Source organism: Aptenodytes patagonicus, chromosome 13 (genome assembly GCF_965638725.1).
Source record: "Aptenodytes patagonicus chromosome 13, bAptPat1.pri.cur, whole genome shotgun sequence".
Taxonomy (NCBI): domain Eukaryota; kingdom Metazoa; phylum Chordata; class Aves; order Sphenisciformes; family Spheniscidae; genus Aptenodytes; species Aptenodytes patagonicus.
In genome coordinates this window covers 2,850,490-2,861,462 of record NC_134961.1, presented here as the reverse complement: position 1 = coordinate 2,861,462, position 10,973 = coordinate 2,850,490, and the positions used below count along the sequence as shown (strand labels likewise).

Below are 10,973 nucleotides of genomic sequence, written 5' to 3'. Positions count from 1 at the left end.
TCCCACAAGTCTTACATTTAAGTTGCAGGCTCTGGCAAAGACTAGGTTTAAGTAACAGGAACATTTGTTTAAACCAGTGCTGCTAACTAGAAACACTCCTTTCAACCATGGCAAAACACATCTGCGCCGTTATCAGGGACACGGGCAGGGAAGAGATCCAGGTTAAACCCAAGCCATCAAGAGGAACAAAAATACTAGTTTTAAAGCAGCCGCTCCCCGACCGAGCTGCCTGCCTGCTGCCAACAGTCACGTTTGTGCTGGCACAAGGAAGGCGCAGCCTCTAGCAAGAGCAGTGCTGACTTACAGCGGCTGCAGGACTGTAGCTGAGTCGATGTCGGCATTTACATGCAGAGGATGCAACGGCACCGTTGGTCTGATCTACAAGTGTTGGCGGCTGGAAGACACTCCAAGCTCCATTTTAAACCCAGGTTGGGCTGGGCCAAAACACGGTCTCTGGCCCCGCCAAAGGGAAGAAGGCTCATTTCAGAATTTGCCAATCTAAGGTTTTTTACAGTCAGTTTGGCACCTGATCTCGGTGAAAGCCTTGAGAGATCTCCTAAAATAGTCAGGAACCGTGTGATCGCTTCATTGTGGTGAAGAGTTCATGTGAGAGAACACATGCTCCAGGGTTTATTTCTCAGCTTCAGCATGCCATTTGCTATGAGGTCTACAGGAAGGAAAATAACTGAATGAAGGACAAAGTCAAGTTGCCTCCACAGTCAAACACCTTTTAATACAATCCAAGATTCTGCACAGTGACAAAAATACCATCAGTGTAGGGCAGCAATTCCAATGATAGGGTAGAAAACCAATTCACACCGGCAGCACACCACCACTCATCTGAAGAAAATCGTCACCCCAAATAATATGCACACTCATCTCAACTATGAATAGTCTGAAATTCACGACAGAGAGCTGGCAGAAAGGCATCTCAATGTTAACAGTTGGGTGCCCAAGCCTCCGATCTGTCCAACAATCGGACTCCGGGTGTCAGTCGCAGGAGCCGAGCTCTTCCAGCGCCATGGCTGCAGGTGAGCTCTTAGTCCCCACTGGCCGTGGTGTCCACGTCGCTATGGCCACTGTGCGGTCAGTGGGCAGCGGAGCTCACTCCCCACCACGATCGAGGACGGATTTCCAAGGACAAAGCACACAATTTCAATGCACACACACGGACAGCAGTTGACAGATCTGCAAGTGCCACCCCTCCGTGGCTAAACACAGATCTCTATTGGCATGAAGTTTAACTCTTTAAAGAACAGTACTGCCCACCCCCCCAGTTTGTCTTCACTTACCGCAGCACAGAGGAAATGGGAGTTTTTCCCTTCCCTTTGTTAACTGGCCTCCGTTAACAGGAGGCCGATTAATGTGCTTCATCAGAAAAGGGAGCGTGTCAAAGTGCATGATCTGTAGGAATGACAGCTTCGGGTCCAGCGATGAAGTCTGTCCAGCCTGGCTAACAGCTGGAAACAGTTCCTGTGGCCTGGAAACAGCTTAGATGCCATTTACAATAAATTCAGGTTTCTGATGTCAGGAGTTTCTAGCCTTTTCTGCCTTCAAGAGAATATTACAAAGCAAAAATGGCTTCTCAGGAAAGCAAATATGCTCCTGAAGAACTGTGGTAGCTGACGCCCAGCCTTCAGCTCTCCAGCTCCACACCGAACAGCTCATCAAGCGACACTGGCACCCTCGCTGTCATTGCTGCCAGCAGGACCACAAACTACACCAACAGTTGTTCAGAGTTATTACAGCTGGGGTACTTCAGATAATTTTAACTTTCTGATAAGGCGCCCATTGTAGTCATTGTCTTAAAAACCAGTCCGTGGCCTCCACCTCAAGAGTTTTGCATGTAACACAAACCGTTGGCTTAATTACCTGAACTTTGATATACACTTGGTCAGCAACCACCATTAACTACCCAGACAAAAAAATGCCTCTTCCCTACTGGAAAGAAGACCAAGTCACAATGCTAAGGTGTCTCACAACCTAACGAGAATTGCACATGATGATTTACACGTGAAGAGGAACATTAATTTTTACTGAACAAAAGGGTCGTGTGAAGATGACACAGCACTGTGTAATTCCTCTTGCTAGATTATTGCAGCCTCTTGCTTATTCAGGCTATTCAAATTTAAAACATACATACCAGACCTGCAGGATCTCTGCAGCAGGGTAGTGCTGTACCAAACCAAAACCATCCCTGCAACGTGTGCCTCAAGATTGATACGAATACGAAGAGCCAGCAGAAGGAGGACCACCTGTTAACCCTTTTATCCCCTGCTGTGATGTGCAAACTCGTACAGGTCATTGCTCAAATTGCTCTGGGCGCCGTGTGTGCTGCAAGCACACCCACGCCAGTTGCAAATGCATAGACGTAGAGCAGCTGTTAGACACTGCCAGCCACCCAGCACCATGTCTTACGTTAAGAATGAACATTTACCTTCAGTCCCGCGTGAAAGACTGGCTGGCCATCTCGATAAGCTACCAAAAAGCGGTCTCTTGTGGACCTTCGCTGCCGGGGGGTCAGAAGTTGTACTCATCTGACACAAAGGAAGCTGAGCTGAGGCCTGCGATTGACTTTTGAAAAGACACTCGAGACTCAGATGCCTAAACCTCACTGATTTTCAGTACTGCTCCTTGGATTCTTACACTAATATCCTGTGATGAATTTCTGAGCAACTATGAGTCATTTCTGATTTCAAACACCCAAATCCCTGTGCATTAAGAACAGAGCAGGGAAAGGAACAGTGTTTCTTGGATATGGCTTAAGACACGGTATAGTACTCAGGTTTCGCTGACATAGTTGCATCCAGCAGGGATGGGGAGTGAGAAAATCACATCACCACTGCCAGCTGCAGGAAAGATTTTGCAGATAAAACCTATTAATTTTGAGTGTAATACTAAAGTCCCACAAATTCTGCCAACACACAGCTCGAGGGAATTTCTGACAAGTTAACAAGCTGAAAATTAATGCTATTGTGTTTTGTTGTTTTTTTTGTTTTCCAAGGGCACCTCAAACAAGCTTGAAAGAGAGGAGATAGGGACAAAACTGAAATCCCACCCACACTTAAGAGAACCTACTAAATGGGATACTTTTTTTTTTTTTGAGTGATTTGTTTTGTCTGAGGAAGCTTGTGGGATACTAGCAAGTGCAAAGTGATACAGCTAGCTTTGAAAAAATAATAGAAGGCAGCATCAGCCAGTAGTTGTAAAAAGCCAGATATGACTGTTAAAGTTCCTCTTCATCAAAATACGTAAGTATAACTGAATTAGACCTTCCCTTCTAGTTCAATCAAACTTACGGTAAACCTATGAGAAGACAGCTGGACAGAACTCACCAAGTGGGAAGTGGGAAAGAAAGAGAGGCCCAGTGCTGACTCTCAAACAGGGTGAAATAATCTAATTCCAAATATAAATGGTGCAAAAGACATCTTAAACTGTTGTATACACAGTCTAATATTTCAAAGTTATTTTGACAAAAATTCAAAATGGCACCTTAAGAAGCAAATCACATTTTTGCCAAGTTTGCTCATGTACTTTGCAAGAGGCAACACTTTACCAAGACACATGGTATTTACATTGACGTGAAGCTAAACAAGCCAACGTTACCAACAAGACTCATCTGTGATCTCTGAATATTAACATGACCCTGTCCAGCCTAGCTGAGATTTTATTACTATAAATTTTTAATTTTTCCTTTTAATGAACTTCAAGTTTAAGTAATAATAACATTTCCCCCATTCTAAAGCAATTTTTTAGATTGAACTGTTGAAAAAACCAGCAATTCCTCTTTCCCCTCATTTTACTTGTTGTGGTAAATCTTCTTACTAGCAAATTACCCACTGAAGCTTTGAGAGCATCCTGTCGTATGCTCTGGACTATCCATTGATGTTTATGTACTTGTGCTTCATGTGGGAGAAGTTCTATAGCAGTTTTAGATAAAGACACTCGGCAATTGCCTCCAGACATCACATGCCGCAAGGCATGCTTGCAGAGAACTGTATGAATTCTCAGGAATGAGCAAAGCCTCTTCGCATCACCCAAACCCTACCAGAACACTGCTGGCAAAAAAGCGTTACCTTCCTTTTTCAGGATCTCATTACTGGGATACTCATGATATGGAGAAACGGTGTCGCCTGGAGTTCTCCTGGGAAACTCGTCCACTCCCAGAATAGTATTACATAGAAGATTTCCCTCCCACCTCCCTTCATTTACCTGTGGGGAGAGCAATACGCTTCTGTATCACAATGTCTAATTCCCTCAACATGCAGGGATATCAGCACAGTTATTCTCAGATTTAAAGCTCCATTTCAGCTTCCAGGAAAGATGAAGAAAGGGAAGTTTCTGAGCACTTGCATATATGCTCTGGCTTTCAGCTGCCCGAAACGTGAGTCAGTTTGAAGTCATTATACTGATATGGAATAGGAATGTAAACAAAATCAAGCCTTTGAGATATCGTTGTCCAGTCTGGATGCCTTCCTCAGAGGCAGACTCCTCAAACAGATGCAACTGGAATGTGTCAAGGGTTCAGGTACAAGGAGAAGGATAATTAGCAATCATGGTTCTTGTGTTAATTGAGGGCTTTCATAACTTACGAAATAGTACTGATAATTACTCATGATTTGTCTGCACAACGTCTACTTATAGTAGGGCAATGATTTTATGAACTACTGTTCTACGTCAAATCTGAGGTCATCAATGTTCCCTGTGAGCAGACATTTGATATTACTGGCTCAAGCCAGATACTGGTGCCAGTGGCACACAGCTCTACAGTGTACCTCAGCCAGCTCTGTGCCTCTGAGGAACTGCATCAAACTGCAAACCCATCCTGTGATGTGGACTTGTATCCACTTAGGATGGTTTGAAATCCATTACATTTTCATTTTTACCTAATAACAGGACCTGAATCTAGGTCTCTAGAGGTAAAGAGCTAAGGAGTTAATCAGATACATTACTTCACTTTGACGTGTCTTAACTAAAATAAGAGTAAACAACTAAGCCCTGCATTCAAGTGCACCACTTAGTAAATACTAAAAAACACTGAGGCCAGCAGAAATTATGTTCTAACTTGGCTCCTGCATTAGAATTTGCCTTGGGAATCCTAGGACAATTGACCGGTCGATTAATGATAGTCACATCAACCATTCATGGTGTCCCTGAAGCCCCACACCTCCAAGACAGAGATCTGGAAGCTTTCAGAGCACAAAGGCTGATTATTGAAAGTATTGCAGTGGCTGGTTCTTCCGTGGTTCAGATCTGCATCGAGGTAAAGAGCCTGGCCATCACCACCTCCTGTGAAGAGACAAGGACAAGTGTAAGGGTGTCTCTGCATTTCTTAGCATGGGAAACTGCTATTTAAGAAAAAAAAAGAAAGAAAAAAAAAGAAAGAAAAAGGAAAAAAAGAAGAAAAAAAAGAAAAAAAAGGACAAATACTTTTCTCATGGGAACAACTGGAAGCCCTAAGTGATGTTTGCTTGCTGTCTTCAGGTGTAACAGAGTATGATCAAATGCATAGCTTTTAAATGACACTATCAGAACTGGATGATTTTTTTTTTTAATTAAAAAAAAAAACCAGTAATGCAAGTCAGTAAGAACAAGAAGCCTGACTCAAATGCCAGCATTTAAGATTTGTTTTTCAGTGCTGGAGAATCTTGGAAGCTACCAACTGCATATTTTCCCTCCAGTAAAGAAAAAACAAAGCATTCTATTAGCAGTCAAAAATCAAAGCTGAGAGAAGAACAAGATCAATAAGTAACAGCACTGGCTTGTTCTTCTAAATCATTATAAAACACGTCAGAGTTAAAAGCATTTTGATTCTCTGTGGGTCTATGTCACGATTCACAGAGCTTACAGTCAGAGAATGCAGTGAAGTGAGACAGAAATGTTAGGAAAACAAAAAGGAAGATTCCCCTATTGCTTACAGGGCAACTGTCTAAGAACAGCTACCGAAAACATCTGAAGAATCAAAAGGGTGGAAATTCTGGTCTACAGCTGGAATTGTGTACAACATTCATTTCTATATATCTACTACCCAAGCTTGTATTTCTCTTATTACTACCCATAGTGTAATACATGGTAAATATAATAAGTGACTCTCTTATCTAAGGCTGATAGGAAGAGCTGGTGGGATATATGCTCAACAGTAAAGGTCTCTGAAATATTTGTGGTACATCATTAACAGTGATTTCTAATTCAGTTACACACGCGCTGAAGCTCTCACCAGCCTAGCTGATACTGGAGCAGCCCAACTTACGGTCGATTAGAGCACATGCTGCTAAGTGGGAAAACAGCCAACGCTTGATGTTACAGAGGAAATCACCAGGCTAGTTGCTCTCCTAACAAGTGTCACGTAAAGCTTTTTGGGAAAAGGACAACCACAATTTTATACCTGTTCCTTGTAAATCCCCCTTTAGGTGACAACTTTACTAAGCAGGCGTTTGCCAAAGTCAGCAGCACCACAGATCCAATAAAGTTCCAAGAGAATGAACAGGTTTTACAGTTTACCCCATGTTTCAAAAGCCTCAGTGCAAAGTAAGTTCCTCTTCAAGAACTATTTCTCATCATGAATTAGGCAGTATGAAGGTATGGCTGTGCTTAAAGCTATGAGTTACTATCTTACTCTAAAATGCTTGATATGCAAGTTTTTCTACAGAAAATTTTTGTTGGGTAATAATATCAGGTTTTGACCACTTTTATCTCTAACTGTAGCGATACTGAAATACATATATGGTAAATATAGGTGACTCTCTTATCTAAGGTGGATAGGAAGAGCTGGTAGGATCTATGCTCAAATTCTCACACTGACTTACCTATAATGATGCATTCGCTGCTGCCAGCCATGAACATGGAGGCTGTTTTGGAAGGCAGGTTGAAGTGCCGAGCCGATAAGAAGGGAGAAAGGCGATCCGAGGGGTCTGATGGGACACTGCCGGAAGAGAGGGTGCTGGAAGCTGGTGAGGCATGATTTTCTGGCTCTGAACCAGTTGTGGCCAGTTCTGGGTGTTTTATGATCACCCACTCATAGCGTTCCACTTCTGGCTGCAGCTGCATAGGGGCAGAGAAGAGCAAAGCTTTAGTTACTGCAGATGCACTACGCAGAGAGCTCTGCACAGCAAAGAACATTCAAGCCCCTCAGACTCCACCCGCACGATTAGCGGTGAAGATTGGATCAAACTGCCTTTTAGGCCAGCTGTTATTTTCTTTCTTTATACCTTTGCTTTTTAGGTGATTGAAGAAATGATGCAGTGTTTTCCGAGTTACCTTATTACATCTTTTAAAAAAATTATTCTGTGCAAGGGGAGAAAAAGGGTTACCACAAAACTGAAAAGTAAAGTTTTCTCCTCCACAGTAAGAGTTCAGTAGACTTTATAAACTAGGAGGGCATATAGTCCAGCCTCTTCAAGTGGAAGGGAAGTAAGAGTTACTCACACCAGTACAGCAGTTCTGCCTTGCTACTGGGTAGCGACAATAAAATTTTACTCACCCTAAATACAAAGCACTCCCCAGTTCCAAAGAAACTCAGCTTGTTCCCTCCTCGCCTGCGCTCGCTCCAGTCAGTTGACAGATAAGCACCACAGACCTAGAACAAACAGCACTGTCAGGAGGCTTTCCATTGAAGAAGAAAGTGTATTAAACCAATTGATACCAACGCTTCAGAGTCCAGAACTGAAGATTTTATTTTAGTTTGATTTTCAAAATCTCTGTATCAGTGGATTAAGGCAGCACAAGTACTTATATCTAAAGACAGATTTAAACTGCTTTAATCCACTGGTGCATACCCTTAAATCCTAAGAGTTTCATAAGTTATTTCACATCTCTGAGGCCTTAAAGCAGAAATGTTCCAACATAACCCCAGGTACCAAAACACAAATCACTCCAAACTTGTAAAGCCTGGCTTCCACTTGCTCATTTTAGCATCCAAAGTAACAGTATTGTCACAATTTACAGTATGAGCAGTTCTGCCTGAACACGTTCTTGTCATAAACAGTAGCCTTGGTGGCTTTCTCCATTTCAAACTGTGGGTTAAAATCAGCTTAGCTAAGCCAATGCTGAACTAGCTCAGATATTTAAAGCAGCCTATTCAAATGGCATGGGGTTCACTAGTTTCCAATAAAGAAAAACACAGCCTTAGAGGGCTGAGCTTTTCTGTGGAGTCTTTTGTTTGCACTAGAAGAATTTCTCGCTACCAACAATAAGCATCACTGCCAAGTGGACACAGACTAAACAATGAAGCTCTAAGAATGGGATGAAAGCAATCCTGCATTTTTTTTTTCCAGAAACTATGGTTAAACAGAATTGTTCTAAGGTACATTTGCTGTTTAGCCTCCACCAGCATTACAAGCAGAGCTCCTAGGACAAAATGACTGAAGAGCAGTTTTTTATATAGATAAATTGTGTGCATAAACAAAAAGATGGCCCAGAACTCCGTTTGATCTGATATGCCAGAAGTACATGAGAGCCAGAAAATCAGAAGGCAAGTTTTCTTCTTTCTAAAATGTAGCTATAGACATATGAATAAAGCATGAATGCAATCCTTTGCAAAAAAACAAAGCCCACAACCACCAAACAAAAAACCCCATACTTTTCTCCAGCTTTTTTGTTTGGAGTACCTTTTTTTTTTTTGGAGGGGTAAGAAACAAACCATACTATAAAAACCAGCATCACTTACAAAGCTACTTTTGACATGCACCAGTACGAGAAGCAAAATAATAAATAAATATTTTCCCTCTTCCCTTTAGATACCACGGACATTCTGTAAGCCGTTGGTTTGTCAATGCAGGCCTGGGATGGCCAGAAACCATACACAGAACTATGAAACAGCCTGGAGCTTTAGCATTAGGTAGACGCAAATAAGTAGAAATGTGCTTGTTTCATGGACAGTCATCCTGCAGGAACAGGAACATAAGCAGAAATGTAAGCCCACAGGCTGCAATAATAATGTTATACACAGAATATCTAGAAGTCATGCACAGTGGCGCAGACAACCAACGCTCATTACAGGAACCGCCTGTGTGCCCTCCTTCGGAGGTTCTGGGAAGCTTTCTTGTTTTATGCTTTTTTTTTTAAGCAAGCATGAGATGAAGCTGGTGTTTCTGTTTTCACATTATGTTGTCCAATATTGTCATACACAGCAGAGCAGAGAACCAACACCCATTAGATAAGGCACCTGTGTGCACTCCTCCTCAGGTTCTCAGAGCTTTCTTGTTTTATTTTTTTTTCAAACAAGAATGAGATGAAGCTAAAGCTTTTTTTTCCACACTATGTAGTCCAATATTATTCATACCATTTAAATTCTGCTACTTTCTCTCCTCATATCCTGGAGAAAGTGAAAATACTTTCTATGAATCATGAGTTTCTTAACAATTCCCCAGCCTCTCCCTCTGATTCTGCAATTAAGAGCATTTGTCCGAGAGCTCAATGAGTTACTCCAGTACATCATCCCACGTTACTTACAAGAGAAAGAATAGCTGACCAAGACATAGTTTACAAGATCTACCCAAGAATGCATAGTCCCATAATCAACAAATGGAACCACTTAAAGCATGCATTGCTTAAAAAACCCCAACCAAACCCCCAGGCAATTTCAGGTCCCTTGCTTCTTCATTTTGTTATAAACAAAATATATAAATATATAAACTGTTATATATATATATATATATATACTGTTTATATAAAAAATATAAACTGTTATAAACAGTTGTGTGTTGCAATACAGCATTATGTAACTGCCTCACAGCTAATTTAATCAGTTGCCTTTCACCTCACTCACCTCTTTTGCTGTGGTCTTGATGAGGAGAAGAGTTGGTTCGTGTCCCTCGCTGTGAGAATAGAACCTGAAGTGCAGAGTACACAAAAATGAGCACTCAACTGCCACCAACTGCAGTTCTTTTCCTCCTTAACATCAGGCACAACCTCCTCCTCCAACTGACGGCATGGCAAAAAAGACATCTGGACACTAAGCATATTCCTGCAAATGCCTTCTATAGTCCATTGTAAATAACAGAGTTGAGTGTAAACAAATATTACCAAGCATTTCTTCTCTACTCGGTTCTCTGTACAGTTGTTCATGCCTCTGCAGAATAACTAGAGGACTACCTATCACAACAGTGGCATTTTACAGCATTTTGAATTAAGACAACCTAAAGGAAGTTGTGTCCTGAGGACTGATGGCTGTGTCCGAAGAGCTTTCGGTTTTCATAGAAAGTAATTATGATGCATTCTCTTTGCTTGCTTTTCCTCATAGGCACATGGGGCTGAGACAGCAGACCACTCTCCACCTCAGTACCTCAAGTGCAGATGTTGAAGTCATTATGAGGAGCTATAGGATTACAGTCTTTGTGTCAAGTGCAAGGAGAACTCATAGCTAATTTATCCCACTTTAAAAATAAGAACAATCAGATTCATAGGTAGAGGAATCTCTAGCTTCCAGTTCCCTTATTCGTTGGATCAGTTTGAATGTGGTTATCTATCAAAAGAGCCTGCAGAGCAGCCACTGAGTTAAACCATTCATACCCAGCAAGGAAGGAACCAGTCTCAGACCAGCATATTCTGTGAACTGATGCAAGTTTGACTTTTCCAGTTGGTGTTGGACAGTTTAAAATGGCTTGCCATGTTCTGGCGTATGAAGTATCCTGGTCAAATGCTGTAGCCAATAGGAATTTGTCACATTTACATCCCATTCCGAATAATATTCTTCAGATCAAGTTCTGACTAGGCATGGCCTTTTTGTCAATCCAGTGAACAGTTCACCAGTTGTTCTTTTTGCCCTACAGTAGAGAAGAGCAGGGAAGGTTTTCCTTACCTGCTCAGACTACAGCCATGTTCCAAGGTGGTGAAAAGCAAGAGGGGCTGGCAAAGTGCAAATCGCTCTGGAATCCATGACCAGATATCTCGCATCTCTTTCACACTGACAATTTCAGACTTGAAGTTCTCAGCATGAACCGCTAAGTGCACATTCTGCCTGAGAAATACAATAC

General features: G+C 41.9%; 1 protein-coding gene across 9 annotated transcripts in view; it reads right to left on the bottom strand.

Moving 5' to 3' along the window:
• Positions 1 to 714: 714 nt before the first annotated feature.
• TBC1D24 (TBC1 domain family member 24) overlaps positions 715 to 10,973 on the bottom strand; it is a 31,230-nt gene continuing 20,971 nt past the window's right edge. For all 9 annotated transcript variants that reach the window (XM_076351511.1, XM_076351504.1, XM_076351512.1 and 6 more), the window contains 5 exons: positions 10,799 to 10,957; positions 9,767 to 9,830; positions 7,481 to 7,576; positions 6,807 to 7,041; positions 715 to 5,289 (listed from right to left, as the gene is read on the bottom strand). In XM_076351511.1, the coding sequence (XP_076207626.1) occupies positions 5,135 to 5,289; positions 6,807 to 7,041; positions 7,481 to 7,576; positions 9,767 to 9,830; positions 10,799 to 10,957 (709 nt within the window). In that variant the 3' untranslated portion in view covers positions 715 to 5,134. The remainder of the gene's footprint in view (positions 5,290 to 6,806; positions 7,042 to 7,480; positions 7,577 to 9,766; positions 9,831 to 10,798; positions 10,958 to 10,973) is intronic.